Source organism: Nyctibius grandis, chromosome 4, assembly GCF_013368605.1.
Source record: "Nyctibius grandis isolate bNycGra1 chromosome 4, bNycGra1.pri, whole genome shotgun sequence".
In the NCBI taxonomy this organism is placed as follows: domain Eukaryota; kingdom Metazoa; phylum Chordata; class Aves; order Nyctibiiformes; family Nyctibiidae; genus Nyctibius; species Nyctibius grandis.
In genome coordinates this window covers 35,068,667-35,093,818 of record NC_090661.1, presented here as the reverse complement: position 1 = coordinate 35,093,818, position 25,152 = coordinate 35,068,667, and the positions used below count along the sequence as shown (strand labels likewise).

The 25,152-nt window shown below is 38.3% G+C and overlaps 1 protein-coding gene across 2 annotated transcripts in view; it reads left to right on the top strand.

Moving 5' to 3' along the window:
* GPHN (gephyrin) overlaps positions 1-25,152 on the top strand; it is a 333,104-nt gene that overhangs the window by 274,910 nt on the left and 33,042 nt on the right. For both annotated transcript variants that reach the window (XM_068397489.1, XM_068397488.1), the window contains 7 exons: positions 1,111-1,248; positions 6,294-6,386; positions 12,015-12,070; positions 17,555-17,674; positions 21,956-22,014; positions 22,239-22,392; positions 24,323-24,444. In XM_068397489.1, coding sequence (XP_068253590.1) covers positions 1,111-1,248; positions 6,294-6,386; positions 12,015-12,070; positions 17,555-17,674; positions 21,956-22,014; positions 22,239-22,392; positions 24,323-24,444 — 742 coding nt within the window. The remainder of the gene's footprint in view (positions 1-1,110; positions 1,249-6,293; positions 6,387-12,014; positions 12,071-17,554; positions 17,675-21,955; positions 22,015-22,238; positions 22,393-24,322; positions 24,445-25,152) is intronic.

The following is a 25,152-nucleotide window of genomic DNA, read 5'->3' as shown; positions in this document are numbered from 1 at the left end:
AAATAGGGTATTTAGGTAGCTACTGCAAAACAAAATCATGTTATTAAAAATTAGTTTCTATTATTTGTTAATGCTGTCTTATTATAATTTATGTTGCTTTAGGAATATCATTACGTATTACGTATAGACCATCATCCACTTTGGCTCTTATAAATACCTCCTTGTTCTAGGCAAATCCATTCAAGATATTTCTACAATTGTAATTTTCTAATCTTTTGGTTTGTATCTGTTACTCTTGTTTATGTATTCCTGCAATAGTTCCCTCTCTTCAGTTGCTTATCTTCACTTTCAAAATCCTTCAAAGCTTGTTGTCTCCTTGTTTACGCTCTCAGTAAGTATGAAGAAATTAAACATGCTGCTGGCTTCATTTTCAAACAACTTTTGTCATATATTCTCCCAACCTGTCCTTCATACTTGGGAAAAGTAAGCTTCCATTAATCTATCCTACTGCCTTCACTCAAATTATACATTTAAACATCACTTTGCTATGGTGGCTACAAAATCTTGACAATGGGTAGGATGCTCACTAGCTGGAAACAGTCTGTTGTCCTGACTGTCCGGTGATTTCATTGTGTTTCTCTCTATCCTCCTTTCAAACCTTTTGACTCCTGCTCATTTGGATTGCAAACTCATTGGGACAGTGTCCGTTTTTATGTTTTATCTGTGCACTGCACACATAGCATATTGAGATGTGTTTGTGAAGAACAGAATGAGGAGTGAATCGTCCTGCATTCATAGTTCACAGAACTGAGTTAGCATCAGATTATCATCCTCAGTGTAAAATACTGCATCATCTTGAGGGGTTTCTGTTTCTGATTAACTGATCCTTTTGTGCTCATCAAGACTTCTGGTGTGTTTTTCATGACAAGTAAGGATATACACTCTGTAAACTTTTTCAGCTGTAAATTGTGTTTTGTTCTAAATTTCTCTTTTGATTCTAGTTGAATACAGTGCCTTCCCACTGTCTGACATAAATGCTCAATAGTGATAACTAACTAATTTAATTTACCCCAAAGTGCCAGATTAATTTCAGTAAAGTGGTTTAAATGAACATCCCTGGGTACATCTACACATTGTAGCATACACAAGCTTGGTGCTTTCTTGTTGCAGGTCACAGTGCTGTTGACATTACCAAGGTAGCAAGAAGACATCGCATGTCTCCTTTCCCATTGACATCTATGGACAAGGCCTTCATCACAGTTCTGGAGATGACCCCAGTGCTTGGAACAGAAATCATCAATTACAGAGGTATTTAAGTTGGATTCTTTGTGAGGATTAGGGTGGTTATTTCCTTATTTTACAACCTTCTAAAGTGCTTGCTCTTTTATTAATGTTGTGAGGTGTCTGAGAGAGTACCTTATCCAGGAGAAACTGCTTTAGGAAATGCCAATAATAGGAGCAGAAGTCTCCTTTCAAAGTCAGAAGAATGTGGATTGAGCTCAGTGCTGCTCCCTGAAGGAATCTGTAATGGAACTCTAATTAAATATATAAATTAATTTTCTTCTGGTCTGTGTTGTATGCAACAAAGCTAAAACATAGAAACCACAATTTGCCTCAGTGGTTGATTTAACACTGACTTTTGTAGTGCCAAGTAGTTCAAAGTTGTACTGCATCGTTCACTCTGAAAAACTAAGTGAAGAAATAAGTTCTTGGATTTGAGTTGTATTGATTATAGGGAAAAATAAGTACTGATAAGCTGTTATTTGCCCTTTTTTTTTAATCCTTGTTTCTAGAAATATGTCTTATTCTCTTGTCCTTTTATCTTTATTTTCACTTTTCTCCATCTCTCTATCTTTCACACTTCTGGACGAAAAATTACATATATTTCACAACACATTTGTGTTGCTACCGTTGTGTTTCTAGACAGAAGCTGTATTTTCCCTAGAAGTGAATAAGTGTGGCTAAAAATATTCTTCTAGGTAGACAGTGAATAAGCACAATCCTCACATGCTACATGTATGTTGTTATATGTAATAATAACATACTCATCTATTTGTATGTATACACCAGTCTTTGTGCAAAGTTACGTATATCAACAGTAGGTAGCAGCCTTTTCATATTTCTCATTTGTAAACTTCATCATTAGAACTGTGGTGAAATCAGACAGATACTAAAAAAGCATTCAAAATATGGACTAAGTAACAGTTTTGTGTTAATACTGATAATGTTACCATACCAATAACAGAGTGATTCTATTTAGAGTACATGCTCTTCAAAATCTCCGTATAGAGAATGGAGGTAATTGGTCTTAGCTAGATGCTTATATTCTCTATAGAGTTTTATGTATACTAATTTGTCAAAAAGGCAATTTGATTGTTTCTGTTCTTATTCCACAACATGGGAATATGCTCTCAAGGTAAGAGGAAGTATTCTAGTATACTTCATAATATCTTAGTTGATATTTGATTTTGCTTTTCATGTTACCTGATTACTGACATCAAATTCAGGCTGATTCTAAGTCTAGAACATATTGATTATTATTCCTGGCACTGTTATTCTTTAAAAAATAATGTTCTGAGTCTGCTGAGACACTTCGGTTATGACCCTCTTCCCTCCCACTAAAATACGAGTTAAATACATTGGAAGATCATCAGCTGTAGAGATATATTCTTGGTTTAATATTCACATAATTGTACCAACAATGAAAATATTAACAAAGACATATTCCTTCATATTTTTGCACTGTAGTGCAAAATTATATCTCGCAATTTATTTTTCAACAAGTATACACCTATTTTAGCACTGTATGATTTCCTAATACATACTATGAAATTTCAGGATTGACCCTTTAGGAGACAGCCTACAGGACACATCTGTGTCTGTGATACTGGAAATTCAATTCTCTTAATCTACAGATACAAATCTCAAGATAGAATCTCATTTTGCGAAGTTCTTAAGTGATCACTGTAGTGTTGTTACACAGACAAATATATAGGATTTTTTTGTATAGGCGTATATACATATATATGTGTATGTGCTTGGATGCGCACACATACATGTTTGCTAAAAAATTTTGATTTTGAAGAATACAATGAATTAAGAACCAGTTTTTCATTTAGTTATATATTCATTTATTTTTCAGTTAATATACCTGTTATTTCAGGAGATAATAAAAATGTAGTTCTGGAGGTCTGAATCCTAACTAACTGTACTCAGAAAAGCATTATTATGTTGTGTTTGTTTTCATTGTGGTTTTGTGTCTTGAAATAACACTGAGCTCCTTCAGGAGCACAATTTCTCTATAAGGAAACTAAAATGTTTAAAGTTCTAGGATTGCAATTTATTTCATTAACAAATGACCTAATTAATTTTAACCTGATTTATTTATATTACTAAACATATTACATAGTATTCATCCTCATAAATAAAGCTGCTGAATGTTACTCTGTACATGTAGCCAGTACAGTTGTGACTTCTTAAGTCAGGAATGCTGTAGTCTCTCAAATCTATTCTCTCCTAACATAAGGGGCAGGATAAGTAAAGTTATCTTTTGAAACGTGACTTTCACATTGATAAGTGTATTGCTTAGTGTCTGTATAGATCATTTAGCCTCTTCTGTATTAAAAAAAAAATGGACAGTCATGAAACATTTTACAGAAGTGCCATAAACCAAAGGTATCTGAAGCATATTTCCCACCTGTCATCAATATCTGGTATGACGCCCCCAATTAGCCTTTTATTCCAGCTAAATGCAGTTACCTGAACATTACTCCATGGGTATATAAGGTTAAGTTTTTAGACAGCGTGATAATGATTATTCCTCTGAAACTAAGAGGCAGAAGTTTAACTGATATTAAAAGTACAAAGCAGAGGCAATCCCTACTTTACGGACTTAAGCCTCAGAATGGAGCAGTTGTTCTGATCTAGTCCAAGAGCCCTGTAACTTCTGTAGAGCTTGGACTTTTTCTTCCCACTGCTTATTTGTTTTGAACTAGCTGATTATTTTGATAGCATTGCCTTTTCATATCACACTGAGGTGCTACCAGGGCAATATTTACAAAATGGGAGCAAATCTATCGCCTCTAGCACAATACCTCTCTCACTGCTTTATCCCAGTACCAATACCCTGAGAATTCAAAATTCTTCACAGAACTGTACCAGTTTCACCAACTAAGCTTTAGAAAATACCCAAATTTGAAAAGTGAGTTTAATGTAATTCTCCATTTTGTGTTAGAATCAGAAAGCTATGGGGCATCACAAGGACTAGTTGGATGACATTAAAATATTTCAGAACATCTTTTTTTAATTACATTTAATCAAAATAAGGTCAAACAGCATATTTCTAAAATAATTGCTCAAATAAAGGAGCGTACAGAGGTACTTCAGATTGTCCTTTAGTTGCTGACTTGCTTCATTTTAAATACCTAAAGCTTCAGCGAATAATTCTCACATTTTTCTCCCCTTAATGAAATTCATTCCCGCTACTGGCTGGCCATTTATTCCCTTCAAATATTGCATGGCAGAATGCCAGGAACATACTGTTCAACTTTGCTCTAATTGGTGTGATTTTGCATGCAGACAAGAAGTAAAATGAAGACACAATATGCCTGCTAAAATTAGAAGCATTGCTTTTCTATGAGATTTTGTGTGTCTATGAACAGAGGGTGTTTTTATTAGGCCTTTGATAGCTGCCTTTTCTATGCTATAATTTAAATGTCTATGTCTGCATTCTTTTTTTCAGTGCAAGTATACAAGCTTTTGTGAGCTTTCTAATAACTTCTATATTGTGTATCACAGACAGTGATACACAGTGATGCACAGACATATTAAAAGCCATCACAAAGATGCTTTTCTAGTTGCTTTAACAGGTTTTATCAGCATTTTCATGGCAATACCCATTTCAAAAATGCAATGTAAATATTTGCCTCAGGCTAAAAGTTGATACATATGGATGTGAGCACAATTATGTTATAGTTATTATCATAATTAATTACTAGCTAGATCACTTTGTGTTAATAAGTAAAATATGATTTTCATTATAATAATCACTTCACTGTAGCTGAACATTTTCAAACCACGTAGGTGCACTTTTTAACAAAACCTATCCATTTAGTGTGCAATGTTAGGTCTTCTGCCTCCCCAACAAATCCAGAACCACATCAATTTCCTGATCTGTAAAACAAGAAACACACTTTATGTATGTCTCTCTTTTTTGGCATGTCTGAAAGATCATAGTCTATAAAGTACATACCCATGCAAATTCTCCTGGCAGAAGTATTCATGCATCCTCTCAGTCCTTCATGCTTTGAGCTGGATATTGCCTTCCTGTGCCACAACGCACTCCTAAGAGCAGTGGCCTGTATTATGAGATGAGCCTCCCTTCTTCTATTTAGACATACTGGAATGAAGCCGATCTCAGTAGTTCTGACCCATGTGCCCCTTCCCAGTCCATCTAATCACACATGTAATAAATCTTCTTTCTCACTCTCCCACTGTATGAAGGGATAAGATACGTATTTTCCACCCTGTTCCACATCATAGCAAAAAAAAAGCTCTTGCTGGTGCCATTAAAGCAAACAAGTAGTGCACACTTGACTGAGGGTGAAGTAATTCATATCACTTTCTACAGGGAGGCAGAGCCAAATTAAAACTCTTCAGTCATAGCTGCTAAGTGAAGGGAAAGAGTATGTTTGAAACAGCTAGTAAAATATTTAGAACTATAACAGCATAAGTTTACATAAATAATCCTGGCACTTCTGTGAACTCACCCTGCATTAAGCAGAAATGCTCTTGGCAGTTAGGCAAAGCTAATCTACTGCAAAACTTCTTTGTCGATTTATGAAAAGTTGTCCATCGTTCCTGTTTATCTTGTGTCCTCTGGGCTCAGTCCCTCACCTCTCACCTTTTGCACACGGGATTCATTTTTTAAATGTTATTTTAAAAGCTTTTGAAGAAAGAACAACTACTTTTTTTAAATTGAAATACAGGAAAGTATGTATTTTTAAGAGATTTCAGGATGAAAACTTGTCCTGAAGAAACAAATACTTGTTTTTAGCTGTCTGATCCTATATCAGAGCTATTACCTCTCGATTTGGATACTTGGCATTCAGATCTACTGTCAACAATTTCACCATAACCAGGAACACAGGCTTACTGAACAAATCTTTCACCAGGACTTTCAGACTCCAATCTTTTTTCATCTATGTAGAGGCAGAAGTCAAAAACCTGAGAGATCTATTCATGTCACATACACATACATTTCATCCGTCAGAGCATACTGCTGTTCACTGTTTTTTCCCTTTCACTATCTGTAATGACATGGAGCATGGTCTTTTCTCTTTTCTCTTTTCTAGATGGAATGGGCCGAGTCCTTGCTCAAGACGTATATGCAAAAGATAATCTACCACCATTTCCAGCATCAGTAAAAGACGGCTACGCTGTCAGAGGTAAACACTCACTTTGTAGACATGCAGTATAGTGTCTGTAAAACCACTTTATAACATGTTAGTTCACCTATTTTGGATCCAGCAATGGTTATTTTGGTTGAGATTTGATTCAGATCATTGCTGAAGTCACAGTTACATAGAATGCAGCTGTCTTGAAGAAAGACCATAAAGTTGAATTCAGATCTTTTAAGTGGATACATATGTACATGAGCAAATGTACATCCCTGTGTGCTCATAGACATGCACATGTGTTGCTAGTGAGCTTCTTGGAAACATAAAGAATTCAGGAGAGTAAGAGGACATCTGTTTCTGAATGAACAGATTTTTCTTCTATTCCTCTGTTGTTGATTTAATCAAGAATTTCTTACGTATCTGTTACTTTGTTGAACTGTCACAGATCCGGCTTCCTATTTGTGAATTATTTTATAATTGCATTAGAGAATTTTCAAAAATATCACAGAATCACAGAATCACAGAATGTTAGGGATTGGAAGGGACGTCGAAAGATCATCTAGTCCAATCCCCCTGCCAGAGCAGGATTACCTAGACCATATCACACAGGAACGCGTCCAGGCGGGTTTCAACGTCTCCAGAGAAGGAGACTCCACAACCTCTCTGGGCAGCCTGTTCCAGTGTTCAGTCACCCTCACCGTAAAGAAGTTTTTCCTCATATTTATGTGGAACCTCCTGTGTTCCAGCTTGCACCCGTTGCCCCTTGTCCTGTCAATGGATGTCACTGAGAAGAGCCTGGCTCCATCCTCATGACACTTGCCCTTTACATATTTATAAACATTAATGAGGTCACCCCTCAGTCTCCTCTTCTCTAAGCTAAAGAGACCCAGCTCCCTCAGCCTCTCCTCATAAGGGAGATGTTCCACTCCCTTAATCATCTTTGTGGCTCTGCGCTGGACTCTCTCTAGCAGTTCCCTGTCCTTCTTGAACTGAGGGGCCCAGAACTGGACACAATATTCCAGATGCGGCCTCACCAGGGCAGAGTAGAGGGGGAGGAGAACCTCTCTTGACCTGCTAACCACACCCCTTCTAATACACCCCAGGATGCCATTGGCCTTCTTGGCCACAAGGGCACACTGCTGGCTCATGGTCATCCTGCTGTCCACTAGGACCCCCAGGTCCCTTTCCCCTACGCTGCTCTCCAACAGGTCTGTCCCCAACTTGTACTGGTACATGGGGTTGTTCTTGCCCAGATGCAGGACTCTACACTTGCCCTTGTTATATTTCATTAAATTACTCCCCGCCCAACTCTCCAGCCTGTCCAGGTCTCTCTGAATGGCTGCGCAGCCCTCCGTTGTGTCAGCCACTCCTCCCAGCTTTGTGTCATCAGCGAACCTGCTGACAGTGCACTCTATTCCCTCATCCAAGTCATTAATGAATATATTGAATAGAACTGGTCCCAGTACCGACCCTTGAGGGACTCCGCTAGACACAGAACTCCAACTGGCCTCTGTCCCATTGACCACCACTCTCTGGCTTCTTTCCTTCAGCCAGTTCACAATCCACCTCACTACCCGATCATCCAGACCACACTTCCTCAGTTTAGCTGCAAGGATGCTGTGGGAGACCGTGTCAAACGCTCTACTGAAATCGAGATAGACCACATCCACAGCTTTACCATCATCTATCCACCGGGTAACATCCTCATAAAAGGCTATCAAGTTGGTTGAGCATGACTTCCCCTTGGTGAAGCCATGCTAAGTGCCCCTAATGATCCCCCTATCCTTGATGTGCCTAGAGACAGCACCAAGGACAAGTTGTTCCATCACCTTTCCGGGGGTGGAGGTGAGGCTGACCGGTCTATAGTTACCCGGGTCCTCCTTCTTGCCCTTTTTGAAGACTGGAGTGACATTCGCTTTTCTCCAGTCCTCAGGCACCTCTCCCGTTGCCCACGACTTAGCAAAGATGATGGAGAGTGGCCTAGCAATGACTTCCGCCAGCTCCCTCAGCACCCGCGGGTGCATCCCATCAGGACCCATGGATTTATGGACGTCCAGATTGCTTAATTGGTCCCTGACCCAGCCCTCATCTACCAAGACAGATTCCTCCTCTATCCTGACTTCTTCTGGGGCCGCAGGGGTCCGGGACTCCTCAGGACAGCCTCCAGCAGTATAGACAGAGGCAAAGAAGGCATTCAGTAACTTCGCCTTCTTTTTATCCTCTGTCTCCAGGGCCCCCACCTCATTCATCAGTGGGCCTACATTGCCTCTAGTGTTGGCTTTACCTGCAATGTATTTGAAGAAGCCCTTTCTGTTGTCCTTGACCTCTCTTGCAAGGTTTAATTCCAAGGAGGCCTTAGCTTTCCTAGTTGCCTCCCTACATCCTCTGACAACAGACTTATATTCCTCCCAAGTGGCCAGCCCCTCCTTCCATGATCTGTACACCCTCTTCTTCCACTTGAGTTTGCCCAGCAGTTCCCTGTTTAACCATGCAGGTCTCCTGGTACCCTTCCTTGACTTCCTACTTGTTGGGATGCTCTGATCTTGAGCTCGGAAGAAGCAGTCCTTGAATGCTAACCAACTATCTTGGGCCCCCTTACCTTCTAGTACCCTGTCCCATGGGATTTCCCCTAGCAATTGCTTGAAAAGGCTTGAAATATGTATCAGGGTGTACTCTTATGGAGGAACCTCAGAAGAAAAACTCATTTTTACTTTGAAAATATTGCAGTTGCTTTATATAAATAAAATTAGTAGTGTGACATTACGGAGCAAGCAGTGCGTGGTTTCCCAGGAGACCTGAATCTATCCTCTGCTTTGCCATTGGGTACTGCATGATTTTGAGCAAGTTGCTTCTCTGTGCATTAGTTTTTCCTTTTGTAAAGTAAGACTAATGCTATTCACCTCAGATATCTATGGAGGAAAATTAAAATATATATGATTGAACATTATATTAGTAGTAATTTCATTGTGGTAGGGGTTGAGTCATCATAACACCATGTTGAAATTTGGACACAATAGCCAACTTTCTTCTAGGGACATTAAAATATCTTTTTTGTTACTGTCAGCTGAAGCAACGGAAAGCAACTGTCCATGAAATAGACTGTTGGCAAACCCAGGCAATGGATATAGTCCAATAGCTTTCCCATGGATTTGATACCAAAATAAAATTCCAGGTCTACAAGATGAGTTTGACTGCAGCTGTCTGTCATCTATGTGTGTGAGCGACAGGCAGACCAAAATGACCAGTAAGAGTGGCAAGGAAGTGCAGATGTAGCCAGAGAAATACAGGTAATATAACACTGAGAAAAGCTTGAAAGAGGGAGATCTGAGTAGAATGCTGACTGACAAGGGCCTTGGGATCAAGCAAATGCTGTCTTGCAACCTGATTCTACAAGGTAAGGGAAAGCACAAGTACAATCTCAGTAAACACGCAGAATGAGCAGAATGATCATGACCACCATCTTCAACAACTTCTGTCAGAACCAACACACAAGACCATAATTTTGGTGGTGGATTCAAATAGAGTAAAAGTAAGGTACTTGAATACGTACAGAGGAGGGCAACAAAGCTGGTGAAAGGGCTGGAAGGCATGTCCTATGAGAAGCAGCCTGAGGACTTTGGGTTTGTCTAGCTTGGAGAAAAGGAGGCTGAGGGGTGACCTCATGGCTCTCTACAGCTTCCTGAGGAGAGGACATGGAGAGGGAGGTGTTGATCTCTTCTCCCGGCTATCCACTGACAGAACGTATGGTAATGGTTCAAACTGTGCCAGGGGAGGTTTAGACTGGACGTTAGGAAGCATTTCTTTACTGAGAGGGCGGTCAAACACTGGAACGGGCTTCCTAGAGAGGTGGTCGATGCCCCAAGCCTGTCAGTGTTTAAGAGGCATTAGGACAATGCTCTTAACAATTTGCTTTAACTTTTGGTCAGCCGTGAACTGGTCAGGCAGTTGGACTTGATAATCGTTGTAGGTCCCTTCCAACTGAAGTAGTCCTATTCTATTCTATTCTATTCTTATTGTTCTTGTAGACCTGTTATCTTGGGATATGAGAAACAAAGCTTGTAGGCAGAAATGATATTGGCTACATTAATGGATATTTTTAACAAAAAAAAATAAAGGATTAGCTTTCAGTCACATAAACCTGTCTGCCCAAAACCTTGTCCACTTTTTTCAAGCTGTATCAGTTGTACATTACCTATAAACTTTGTCTCCATTATCATTATTAATGGGGGAATAAAATCTAATTCAGTAGCATTTTATCAGGTTTAAAATAATTTAGCTATTAGGGAATTTTTTCTCTTCTTTTCCTGGATCATCCCAGTGCATTTTTTTAGTGAAGGTCTAACAACTGTATTCAGTAGTATTATATGCGTTATTCAAAGACAAGTAGTTGAAGATTCTTTCTCCACTTTCTTATTTTAGAATTTATTCTAAAGCTCATAGATTAGGCTGTTTGATAGGCTTTTAAAGTTAAGTTAATCATTAGTCTTCAATGACAAAGTACCATAGATCATCATTTGCAGAGTTGCAGCTGATGTATGAGTACAAATGTGATAAATCATTATACAGACTGAATGGGCATCCTTCCTGAAAGCAGTTCTTCTCAATACGACATGGATATCTAGCTGTATATTCAGGGCTTTTGAAATAAAACAGAAGGTGTTAAGATAAAGGTTGTCACTGATTAGACTTCATCTCTGGGAAATCAGCTTTTGACAGTTACAGATTTAAAATTAATAAACAAGATATATTTAAATGTGATCGTATGAACCCAGTTTGTCTGAACACTCTTGACAGCATGCCTGCTGTGCTTGGGCAGGCAGAGTTGCTTGTGCTCCATACATGCTTTACAACACGGTAGACCCTATAATACCTCTAATGCAACTTGCTGAAAGACCTTTGAGGCAGGCAGAAGCTTAAACTTCATTAGTAATGGTGCCTTTGTTGTCCCTGTAAAAATACAGATTTGGCTAAATTAGAAGTCCTGGAGACTTTCAATTTGTTAAATCAATGATCTGTGACTTTTAATTTTCAGAATGGCTTCAGTGAAAGGTATAAGGTAACTAGTTCAGTACTACCTCCCAAAGTTATAAAAATGAACAGAACCCAGACTTCTAATGTGGCAGTCCAAGCTGCATTATCTTGGCCCTAGTGCTCTTCAGAAAATGACAAACCTGTATGGTCATCTGCACAGTCTGTAACCACTGCACTTGCCCATGTTTTCCTCCAAAGGCAGAGATAGAATCTAGAAATGTCAATATTCCATTGTTGTCTAGAAAAAAGATACATAATACACTTTCAAAATATGTGATTCCCCTGTGTTAGTTTCACATGCAAAAAGATTTGCTCATGGTGGACATTTTAATAAAAATAATCTCATGAACACTCTTAAATCTTTGATATTAATGTAATTCTTCCTAATCTTCTTTTTACTTGATCCCATATTGCCCAGAAATTTTCAGTTAAAGTACTGTAGAACCTGTAATTTTCAAAATAATAAACACAACTTAAAAGGACAGGACCTAAAATGTAAAGTGTTTGCAAAACTTCTATAACCTTTGTCATGCTGACACTGAAGAACTGAATCTTAGATCATTCTTCGGTTCTCCTGTTCTTAGTTTCTAATGCCATCGTTTGTTTTGGTTCAGCCCTTACCATTTGTATTGTCCATCTTAACAGCTGCTGATGGCCCAGGAGATCGATTCATCATAGGGGAATCCCAGGCTGGTGAGCAGGTGAGCACAATTTCTTTTCTCTCTTTTTTTTTTTTTAATGTATTTTTCTTTTGTAAGATATTGCTTTGTATTTTTACAAGCCTTGCTAGTGCTCCAAAACTCAATATTCTTGGAGGTGGCATGAAGTAGGACACAGCTGTACCTAGCCTCCTGCTATGTGCTTTGGGACATGATTTCAGAAAGTGAGGTTGTACGGTTACATAAGGAGCTAACAAGGATATCCTGAAATACTTCAGAGGGTTGTGCTGACATGCCCGATAGGAGCGCATACAGTAACGCTCTGCCCTAGTACAATGTTAGAGGACATACGGTTTCTAGTGGCATTACAATTCATCAACAGAGAAAAGCAAGACTGAACCCCTTCTTGCTGACAGATTTTAAAAGGAATGTCAGCCCAATAACCGTTTGCAGAAGCTGCTTGTGTATTTCACACTGATACCTGCAAAACAAAGTGTAAGAATTTTGTATGAAGCCTTTAAAGGTAGGTAATGATCAGAACAATCTTGATGAAGCCTGGCAGCAGCCTAGTTTGTGGTATTGCTCCTTTTCTGTTTGTTAAATCAAAAGGGTGTTTGTGCACCTTAGCAGATAATGTGAATTGAGTTTAAGAGCAAGTCGGGGCAGCAGCCATTCATGACCTGCTGTGCTGTATAAATATCACAGAATCACAGAATCACAGAATCACAGAATGTTAGGGATTGGAAGGGACCTCGAAAGATCATCTAGTCCAATCCCCCTGCCGGAGCAGGATTGCCTAGACCATATCACACAGGAACGTGTCCAGGCGGGTTTTGAATGTCTCCAGAGAAGGAGATTCCACAACCTCTCTGGGCAGCCTGTTCCAGTGTTCGGTCACCCTCACCGTAAAGAAGTTTTTCCTCATATTTAAGTGGAACCTCCTGTGTTCCAGCTTGCACCCATTGCCCTTTGTCCTGTCAATGGATGTCACTGAGAAGAGCCTGGCTCCATCCTCATGACACTTGCCCTTTACATATTTATAAACATTAATGAGGTCACCCCTCAGTCTCCTCTTCTCCAAGCTAAAGAGACCCAGCTCCCTCAGCCTCTCCTCATAAGGGAGATGTTCCACCCCCTTAATCATCTTCGTGGCTCTGCGCTGGACTCTCTCTAGCAGTTCATTCATATTCATGAATGGACACTGGGGTTTGCTCTCAAACTCAAGAGTAAATTTGATAAAATTCCTGTACTAATACTGGGGTGATAGGAAAAAAATCGGTAGTGTTCAACCACTTTTTTTATTCTGTCAATTTAATTGTACCTGCTACCATCTTTTCAGGAGAGCGTGGGTTAATCCAAAATGTCTCTCCAGCTATTTCAAGTTCCAGTTTATAGTTCTCCGTATTGTATATGAAATGGTGCAAAAATGGAATAAGTAACAGGTAAAACAAAGGGCTGATTGGTTTTAATGAGGATTTTACAGTGTGGCCATTTTGACTGCTAAACAAAAAAATCTCAAATAAAATAGATGCATTTCAAAAGTTGTTTCAGGTTTTAGAAGCACTACTAGTTGCAAGATTGTTCCATTTTTTTAAAAATGGAGTTGAACTGCCTCTAAACGTATATGAGACATTTAATTTGGCTAATCATGATAGGTACAGAGAACTATGAAAATAATTTTTGCTGTAGTTCCCATCCATCAACATTAATAATACTTTGGTGTAATAGACATTTTCTCCGTACTGATATTCACATGAACTTAGATTAATTAATCTGTTATACAAAATATGTAAAATTACTTTAAATACTAAAAAAAGTAAACTAATAAATTTCACCTGTCTTGGATTTTTAGCCCTTCTGTCTGCATTTTCAAGCATTAGTCCAGAATCCAAAAGACTGACAAGTATTTCTACAACCCTTTTTGTGGTCACTATAAAAAAGTAAGAACCAGCAGAGCAACCTGCTGAATTATCACTCCTATGGTTATTTACCTGTCATCAGTATTACCATTTTGCTAGTTAAAAAATATCACAGCACAGCGGTGCTTAAAAACAGTACTGTTGAAGCTGTGTCTAACAGGGAGAACTGCCTAAAGGTGTTCTGATCAGTTCAGCAGGTTTGTACAGAAGATAAAAGGGCAAATGGGAGCTTGCTTCCGTCCTGCAAAATTCAGGAGCTCACAAAGGTGTCTCTGCAGCGACAGTCTGTCCTCCCAGATTAATGGGAATGGGAAACCTCTCTGGCAAGGAACAAAAATTGGGTGGGAGGACAAACACAGAGAGAGAATAATTCTAGAAATATCAGTGGTGAGTTAGAAGAATGAGGCTGTTGACCTCTAAATAATTGGTCAAAGTTTTTTTTCTTGGGCCAACACATCTTCAGGTTCATCTTCTTCCCAAGAAATTATTTATAGCCTTGGAAGGTTCCTCAGTCTCATTTCACCCTTCAGTCACTCTCAGCAGCAACATTCTGCTTTTCATGTTACAGACCAATTAACAGAATGATTCACAGCAGGGAGTTCAAAATAGGTTTAGATTTGGCTCCTCCTGTAGGGAAAAAGGTTACGTAAACACTACATAGAGAGGAAGAAAATGGAACTCAGGATTGCAGAGAGGCCATATAGCCAAGTGGGACATTTCTGTATCAATTTGTAAACTGTATATTATTTTCTGATTTCTATTTCCAGATGGTCGTGTTTATGTTAACAACCATTTTTTATTTTGTATTGAGGAAAACGTTGAGACACTATCCTGCTTTGGGGAGGTTAGGGCACATTTGAGAGTACTGGTCACGAGCCATCCACGTGGCCTCTGTGTGAAAAACTCAACCATGGGGAGCGTGATTTTCTTCCTATAGGCTTGCATAGCTGGAGCTTAGCATTTCCTGGAAGACTTTCTAAAGATGTTTGTAAGAGGCACTGTGACTAATCAGCTATAATATAGGATGGAAAACAGACATTTTTCACCTTTCCATTAACTTGCATCTTTTTACAGAAAGGAGTGTGGGTCATTGTAAATCACACAGAAGAGGTGTAATCATGTGCAAGGGGCTGTGCTCGATAGATTATTTCTGCTTTTTGTTCAGTGACTTACATTAAACAGATTATCAGTGTTGAAGGCAAAGGACAAAACCCAGTAGTGCCCTATTCCAGGTAAGTGTGAGATCTCAAAGGCCTTTAAAAGAGCTTCTGTGAAATTGTTGCACATTAATATGCTTTCTGAGAAAGAATCATTTCTTTATCGTCATGGTTTCTAACACAGAAGAACACAGCCCTGGAGATTCACACACAAATCTGATGGTTGACTTTCGTTCATAAAGTTAATCTGATCAAATTCTCAAAGGACAAAAAGGAGATTAAATTTATGAGCAACCAATTCTAAAAGCAATTGTTATTGTATCATAAATTTGTTTAAATGTTTCCCATCATTACACCTCAAAAAATTAACTCATCTAGTAATAAACTCCAAAAGCGTGGATAGGTACAGCGCATTTTATCACCGTAGGCACTGATTTCTGGCAGAGTCCTAGACATTTTGTATTCTTTGTGATTCTTGAGGCCCAAAAAACACATTTTAAATGGAAGAATTTTTTATGCAATACATTTTCCCCCTAAAAATTGTCACTAAAGGCATCAATACTTTAGTAAGTCCAAAACAATATTACCTATTTGTAATGTGCTTATAGACTATATCTACAATATGCAAAAGAACCCCCATAATCCGAGGCATAAGCTTTGCCTTTTGCAATATTTTTTTCATAGAAATCAAAATAATACACTAGACAAGATTATTTTCGCTTTTAAGCGTCTTCAGTATAAGTGGCAGCATCTCAGCTGTTCATCCACAGCTCCTTCCATAGTCAGTGGTGAGAAATAAATACCATTTTTTTAAAAAAAGTATTATGTCATCTATTTTAGATACCTAATCTAGGTTAACATGAATCTTGCCCTGAAAACACACTAACCATGACGTATGGCAAATGTGATCTTTTTTTTTAGTTTATTTTAGTATTTTATTTTTGTGGTTCTCAAAGAATGGTAGATTTCCGTTACCCTTAGAAAAGGGTCAGGATTCAATCAACTCCAGGCTTAGTTGTTTCTTGGGATACGTGGGTCACTGTGATACTGTGGTAAACCAGGTACAAACCATTTCCAGCCTCACTGTCCCAGTGAGCAACCTTTGAAATACACACATTTTGAAGTAACATTCACATTTCAGAGGCTACGACAGTGCTGAAATGGAGTAGAAGAATGGACAAGGCAAATGCAGCTTTGCGCAGCTGAAACATTGGCCATTGGTCTAGAATTTGCAGATGTCTAACAGTGTCCTGTCAAAAGTCAGGGAGTAAATGACTGCGGGGGGAGCAGGTGATAGTGCTTGGGCAGTGCTGCTTGCAGGTCTGGGAGTTGCTGTCAAATACGTGCTAATCACTGTTTGAGGAGTCCTGGACATATTCCAATGCTGCATATGGACTACGGAGTCAATCTGCACATGAATTATACGTGTGATACATACAGAATATGTTGGTCTGATCACAGCTGTGTAGATCTGTGTGTAGCACATGTTCGCTAATAACAGTAAAGTCTAAATAAATTGGGCTTACTGAAGTGCTGCGGAGAGCAAGCACTCATATTCCAGCAATGAAATCATACCAGCTTCTTTTAGTCGCATTTTTTTAGAAAGATTTTTCTTTTAGTTATTTAATTCTTAAGTGGTTTTGGTCAAATTACAATTTTACTCTGGATTTTGAAAAATGTGTATTAAAATAGGCTGCCTGGTGAGAAATTTTATTAAAACCGTGTTGGTTTATCATATTGTTCTGATACTTTTCTATTCTTTGTATTGCTTCTGCTGAAACTTTATAATGTACTGTGACTTTACATAATTGTACACTATTATCAATTTTAGGCTTTGCTAAACTGACCCTCACAAAGATAGATATTCTGTGTGAACTAGTGTTGAGCTATCTCTCAGTATGAGGAAATCTGCTTAAAAATGAAGCAGCTGGTTATACTACTGTACTTAGAAGCTGCTGGTCTTCCATATATAGTGTGCTGGTAAAACAAAACAGAACAAAAACCCAACCAAACCAAAGCAAAGAAATGTCAACCCTGGGGACCAGAGTGCTCTGCAAAAATATTTATGTACAGAGAACTACTAGATTTTTGCTCATGTAAGTTTCTAGAAGGTCACCATCTAATTGTTGTATTTCTGAGCCAGTTAGTTATTTTTCTGAGCCAACGAGAGTATCAGTATATTGTTTCTTCTGAAAGTTATTCTTGTAGAAATCTGAGGGGAAAAATCTGAAGCCACCTAATATGTGATATATTAAACAAGACAGATCTGAAGCAATGACCTAATGATCTTTAAATACATTGGAGTTTATACCTGTTGATATCTCTAGCAGTGTATCAAGAGTCATCCCACAAATAAGAATTTTAGTCTTTCAGATTACTTCCATGAAGTTCAAATGGTTTGAGATTTTTCTTTTCAAAAGTAAATTAATTTTTGTTTGTTTATTTTTCAGCCAACTCAGACTGTGATGCCTGGTCAGGTAATGCGTGTTACAACTGGTGCTCCAATTCCATGTGGTGCTGATGCAGTGGTGCAAGTGGAAGATACAGAGCTCATCAGGGAATCAGATGATGTGAGTCACGAGTTAAAACTCATTTTTCTTTTGTGCGAAGCAGAAAGTGGCTCATGATACAGTCCTGTAAATATGAAAGATAGTCCTACAGAAAAGCAATTCTGTTAATCTCAGAAGTTTGAGGATTCTTACATCAGTTCCTAGTGGCATTTCTACTCACTTTTTCAGGCTGTGAGAACAGTACCACAGACCTACCTGTCCTGACATTGGTTTTTCATCGCAGTTGTTGAATGCTGACACCAAAGTATTTGGGAGCATGATTTGAGTGAAAGGCAGATGCCTCCTGGAGATCCGTAACTACTGTCCAATTTGAGTGCCTAGTGTATTCACATTTTAAAATACAGAGTAGTGGCAATCAGACATTACATTTCCTTCTTTTCTACTGAGTTCACATTTAGCAGTAGAGCAATCTTTTTTATACTTCAGGACCATCCTGAAACTCAGCAAGATATGAGGACTTTAAAAGTTCTCCTAAACTCGCCAAGTAAGAAGGGGAAAAGTTTTTGTAAAATACGTATTGATCCCAGAATAATACATTTAAATATTACAGTGCAGCATTACCGCTGATGTAATTAAAGCTGAATATGATTTTCTGTGGGAAGGTGAACTGTTCTAAAGTTCTTCAAAATCCATGGGGTGACTTGGATTATTTTGAACTATGCTATGAAGATGGTTCTGTATTATCAGAGTTGGGCTCGTTTCAGCAAAGGTGAATTTCGTGGATTTTGGAGAATATGTCTTGTGCACATACCTTACAATAAATGCATATGTTTAGAATAAGGGGGTTTATTATGTAAGAGGGGAAGTGCATGCCCCCAAAATTTTTTTAAAACATAACTAAGTTTCTTCAATAGACCTCTGTGCTCCTTTAAAATGAGAAAATTGCTGAATTTAAGACCTCTGAAAACCAGGAAATGGATAAGGTGCATACTCCCCCAGAACGTAGTCTTAACTCTGTGTTATTTGAACAAATTTTCCAGCACACCTATAAATCATATTAGCGCTCTACCTTACAGATGCTGAAAAATACCACAGAAAAAATGAGTCCTGTAGTACTAATTCTGTATGCACAGTTGTCTTAACAAAGTAAAACATGTTTTGTGATGAAGCACAGGAGCTGTCTGTAGACAACTGTATCCGAAACAGTCCATCTTAGACTTCATGTTCAGCAAATTCCTTCTGAATCATTACCTTCACTTACGCAGTTGTGATTTCAGGACACTATCGTCATGTTTGCCATCATCTAACAGATATTAAGGCAAGAAGATACATTTCATATTGACACAACTTCCAAGTTAGGTTTTGGAATGAAGTGTATGCATGGTTCTATGCTCAAATCAGCCTTTGCTCCTCTGTTGCTGTTCTAACAAGCTGTTCCGCTTCGCCACAGCTCTGTGCTAGCATTGTGATTGTAGCTGGGGTGTAAGCAGATGAATTCTAGTGTTCAAAGCTGATGAAGACAGCAAAAACTGAAACACACTTTCATGATCCTTTCTTATGCCTTCTTAATGTAAATGCATAGATTTTTACATCTGATGAAGTCAGCAAGCTGTCTAGGCTGGCCTTCATCCTAACAATTTATTGAATCAATCCTGCATTGAGGTTACAGATGTGTATGTGTAGATTGTATCTTCCCATAAAATACACCATTGCCTTCACTGCTTGTTAATCGTTCCGTTAGCCTTACTGAGCAAGTTTTATGTGGCCATTGCCCACCTCATCATGAGAGGACTATCACATTGCAGAGCAATATACATGATAACCTGTTATCTTCTACTTCTTCTTTGGATTACTGTCTTCCTGGATTCCACTTTTTCTGTGCATGTTCTCCTCTGCATGTGAGAATACATTATTGGGCTATGTGCTTAAACTCTGAATTTTTTAGCGAATGGTCAGCCACCTTCAGCTTCCTTTTCCTGCCTAGAAGTGTGAGGTAGAACTCTTCAGTTTCTAGTTGTCCTTGAATATGCCACTCTGCTAATATCTGCACATAAATAAGTAGTATAGTTGAATTAATGTTACTCTTCTCTCTCTTTTCATGCCTGGGTGGCTACATATTTCAAGAATATTTTTCTTTTAAGTGTTAAGAACTCCTTCAGGGCTGGGATTTAACTGAAATGCCTAACATCTGAAAAATGTTATTCTGAAAAGACAGAGAGCACTTTTAAAAGGAGCTCCTTGACCTCTAGTTGTGGTAGCAGTACTTAAATATCATAGCAAGCATTCCCCAAATGACTGTAGAAGTCACAGGCCTGAAAGAAATTACATCAATCCATCAGGAAGAAAAAGTATCTTCAGCTTGCCAAATGCACAATGATTGAGAAAGATCCTTGCAAAAACACATCTACACTCTTCTCATTTTGAGTTTTTATGTCAACTTGTAGGAGAAAGGAGGCCAATGTAATCAAGCAAAACAAGAGTTAGATCCTACATCAAGACCGAGCATCAGTGTATCAGTATGGATGCTGGCTGTTAACAACCATCAGAGTAAACCACTCAGATATAGTTCAAAATATATTAATACACAGCAAGAATGCTGCCTGATACACACCAAATGGAAGATGTTCTCAGCATAATGCCCTGCCTCCCTGCAAGCTCTACCTCTAGCCACCTGGAATTATCTTGTATTCCTAAAGCGTTCTGCGATATCCATCAGTTCCATAAATAATAATCTCCACACATGACCGTGTTGTCCACGTTCACACTTTCCACAGTGCTTTTCAAACCTGGGATTACTAAATTCCTCAAAAGCCTTTTTTTTCTTGTTTCCCCTAATCCAGGAGTCCTCAATAGGACCTTTTCTATTACTCAAGTGGGTCACTGGCACTCCTCTTGATTCCCTAGAAGTTTCCTATCTATCTTTAAATGTTATCAAAGATATGGAAAATGCAAATCTTCATGACTGGCCAACCATCCCCAGAGTGTCATAAAAATAAAATAGTTCTTAGACTAACTGTTGCCCCAGATTTTCATCACAAGCCTAAAGTGTCTTTTACAACTTCAGATGGGGATAGGGGAGATAAAAGGACATCCTGGGCACCAGAACAGCCATTTTGGACACTAGCAGCCAAAAATTGTCTCTCCTCTTATACAAGAGGAGCAGGTATAAAAGAAACAGGATTTGCTTTAAAAGCATATTTTGAAAATACTGTGATAAAGTAAGAAAACATTTTTTTCAGGGTTGATGTTTTTGTTAATCATTTCCTGGTTTTCAGGGGTTTAAATTTATCCATTTTCACAGTAGGCAAACAGAATCACAATCTGTAACAACATGTTCATTAGCTTAACTTTGAGGCCTTTAATTTAAAGCACTTATTTTGAACTCAGAAAATGCAGTCATATCACCTTTAAGAAAAGAGACAAGTCCCAGTGTCCTATATAACACTATCCTTCCTGTAAAAATTCCAAATGACAATGGCGTGCCTTGTTTGTCTTGTAATATTAATGTCTGATTTATAACTTTGAGGTACATAAAGTATGAAGCACTACCTGCTAACGTAAAGCCAAAATCTGTTCCAGTCTAAGTAAATGTAGATTTAGTGCTACTGACAGGCTGGCACTATCTCAAAGCTGAGTGTATATATCATCAACCTACTTGCAGGGCTTATAAATTAAATATTAACAATATAGGTCATGTGCCATTTATTGGCATTGAATGAATCACCAAACCATTGAAATTCTGAAGAAGTAAACACAAATATTAAAGTAGGCATAAGACTTTTCAGGCCACTGTCTCTTGTTCACAGTAAATAAACATGATGAATAAGCCTCTTTCTGATTTGTACAAAGCTCTCAAGTAGGAGTTTCCACTACAGGAATCTGTATGAAAATCCTGAAACAACTAGAGCATATAGCTTCTTCCCACCTTTCTGCGGATATAGTGGCATATTGTCTGTCAGACTAATGGTCTTTTTGAAATGCCATCTTTGAAATTGTTCGAGCAGATCAAGTTGGCTGAGAGGAGTAAAAAGAATCCACTTGGTATACCAGATTAACAAACGTAAGACATAAGGTAGGGAAGTTATGTAAACACAGCGATCATAAAAAAAGGAAGGTAAAACTATGTATTCAGTGCTGGTCCTTCCTTGGTGAGCTCATCAAAGAGAGAATTTCTTATAAAGCTGTTCAGTTTTAGCACACATTGTATTGCAGTCTTGACACATAGATCAGGAGAACAATGATGATGCTTAAACCATAAAGTCTCAGTGTAATGAGTACTGTAAGCTGGGTAGAATTCTGAGAAAATAAAGCTGACTGTATTTGATCTCCTTGTTTTTGTAGGGCACTGAAGAACTAGAGGTTCGAATCCTGGTGCAGGCTCGACCAGGCCAAGATATCAGGTCTGTAAACAGCCTACTTTATAAACAGTAAAATATCTCTGTGAGGAATAGAAGGGATGGTGATTTTTATAGTCTTTTTTTAACCGTAAGTAGTACTGACATTTTGACAATCTGATTAATTAACATCCCTGGACACTCCTCACCTAGAGCAGGACCAATCAAAGAAAGATACTTTCAATCTCATTCTGTTTTTCTTTCATTTTTTCCTGTGCTATGATTTTCAGACCTATAGGACATGACATTAAAAGAGGTGAATGTGTGCTGGCTAAAGGAACCCACATGGGTCCATCTGAGATCGGTCTCTTAGCAACTGTTGGAGTAACGGAAGTAGAAGTTAACAAGTTTCCAGTGGTTGCAGTCATGTCAACAGGGAACGAGGTAAGAAAATAATGTTTAGAATCAAGGTCTCAATTACTGTATCTTCTTCAGGACAGTGTTTTGGATAGTGACTTCCACCTTATTCCCAAGTAGACTCACTTTTTGAGCTGCAACTCATGCTGACGTGAGGTATTTTTGTGAGTGATCAACCCGTAATCAGCTGCTTGTGTTTTCTCCCTCGAGGGCTCCCTCACAAGTCACACACTGTCTTTTCCAAAATTTTGGTAATGTATCCAACCATGTGCCAGCTGCTTTCCTTCTGCCAGCAAGGGAGGACCTGTGGGGTAGTCAGGGTTGTAATTCATACTGCCAGTCATGACTGGAAGAGTCATTTCTTTTGAGCAGTACTCCTCTGTAGCTATAGTGCAAATGGCAGATAACCTGTCTTTGAAAACTGAATAGTACTACCAAATGCCTTGCTGTAGTATTGTGCCTTAATATGTTTTTTAATAGTAGCACATGTTGAAGTCCAGACAATCTCCTGTTTGTAGAACGCCAGACCAGCTTTCTAATTGCTTTGTCTTAACTACATCGGAAAAATCAGGTTCAAGATTAACTTAATTTACTAATTTTGCACATGTTGTGGGTTGACCCCAGCCAGCAACTGTGCTCGTTCATTCCCTCCCACAGCGGGACAGAGAGAGAAGAGGAAGAGCAAAAGCAAAAGGACTTGTGGGTTGAGATAAAGTCAGTTTGAAGTTTAAAGACAGCATGAAGTTTGACCTATAATTTTGACTGTCCTTTGAGACAAACTTTTTGAAATCCAGACACAAACAAACCCAATAGTTGTATTCTCATACAGCTTGAATGTGTTGAATTTTGAAAAATTTTGAAAACTTTTAGTATGTTGAATTTTGTCATCTGGTAGTGTCCTTAGAACTTCCACAACCCCAGTGAAGGTTACCCTGTAACTACTGGGTACTGTGGATGGCTGAGGCCAGATTTCATAACATAGGTTGTGTCGTGCAGGAAACATACCGCTAACCGCAGAACAAATACAAAGAGCTACAAGGATTAGAGGTGATGATTTTCTGAATAGTATCTTCCATATGACTGAAGGTTCTTGCATGTCATTAAAGGGTTCTTTACTGATGTGGGCACTCTCTTTTGTATCATGTTACAAATGATCCTGCACAGTGGGATTTTTAAGCATCCTATGGAAATCTTCACAGAAGTAGAGCTGCTAGCCAAAGCATCAAAATTTAGCCATGCTTCCCTTTTGGTTATTCTTACCTTACTACCTAACACTATTGCTGTAATTTTGGCAGATCCATTATTATCATTATTATTTACCTCCTGTCAATATTGTATTGTCCTTCTGTGTCCTACAAAAGAATTCCTAATATATGTAAAATATATGTTTACGTATGTATGTTTTTTAGTTTAAATTCCAGAATATGTAACACATGTAAGGCAATTGCAATGATACTATCTTGAGAGAAAGCTTTTCATCCAAAACAGTAATTGATCCAGGAACCAAGCTTTCTGTCTATTATTCCAATACAGATTGTTGTATTTAAAAAACATCTTTATCGATAAGTAGACAATGAACTTCAAAATTTCTTTTAATACCTTTAAATCTAGTTAGCAACATCAATGAGGTTCCTTTAAAACCATTTAAATAGAAGCAATAACTTGGAAACTTAAAGTTGGTGTTTTGATTTCTAATTTTTGAGATTAGAAGCCAGGTACTCGTCGGAGAAAAAAGGTTTTGCAGACATGAACCAACAGAAACAAACTAAGCAACATGGAGGATTGGACTAAACAAGCACATTACATATCTTATTAATTTAAATTCACTAAATCACTTTACACATATATTTCATGATAGGTATCTAAGAATATCCTGTCCAATCTGAAGAAGAAAATTCTCACTTGTGTAAAGGCACAGTATTCCAAGGAGACTGACTTTGTGTTTCTGGTTTTATAGCTACTGAATCCTGAAGATGACCTCTTGCCAGGAAAGATTCGGGACAGTAACCGTTCAACTCTCCTAGCTACAATCCAAGAACATGGCTATCCAACAATCAACTTGGGAATTGTGGGAGATAAGTAAGTACCACATGTTAGTAAAGATGTCACTTCATATTCATGCGGTGCACTGTATGGCATCCATGGAAAAAAGAAATACCAGAGAAAATGTCACTCATTGCAACTGTCACTGTGTTGCAACAGGACACATCTTTGAGAAGATATTTTATCCTTTTCATTAGAGAAATAAATAAGTCTATTCTTATATTAAGAGGAATCATTTGATAAAATTTTTATTGAATGGTGTTTATCTTGTTTTGCCTTCTGTTTGTTGGAACATTTATTACTGCTTACTGCTGCAAATTGAATTTATTGCTGCAGTATCATCACAAGTACCATACTTAATACACGTAAGAGGAGACAATTCTACAGCCACTATGCTTTTTTCTGATCCAGTAAAGGGAAAAGGAAAGTTTCTCTCTCAGCATTTATTTTCTATGCCAAAATTAATTCCGAGTATAAAATTTTGTCAGATTCTGAGTAACTGTCTTTTGGGGAAGGCCCCACTGCTGGATGTTGCTCAATATTTCCAGAAATATGTCAAAGAACTTAAAAGAATAATTATTTTTTTTTTTGCTTTACCAGTCTTGCTATTTGATTGCCATAGAGTAGTACCCTGTGATCAGTCTTTGCATTCATCTGACAGTGATTGCTCCTGGTTTCCCAGTGCTAGTGAAGTCACATCTCCTGTTGAGAGCTCTAGGATAAGTGATTGAAGTGTTCAGTCTT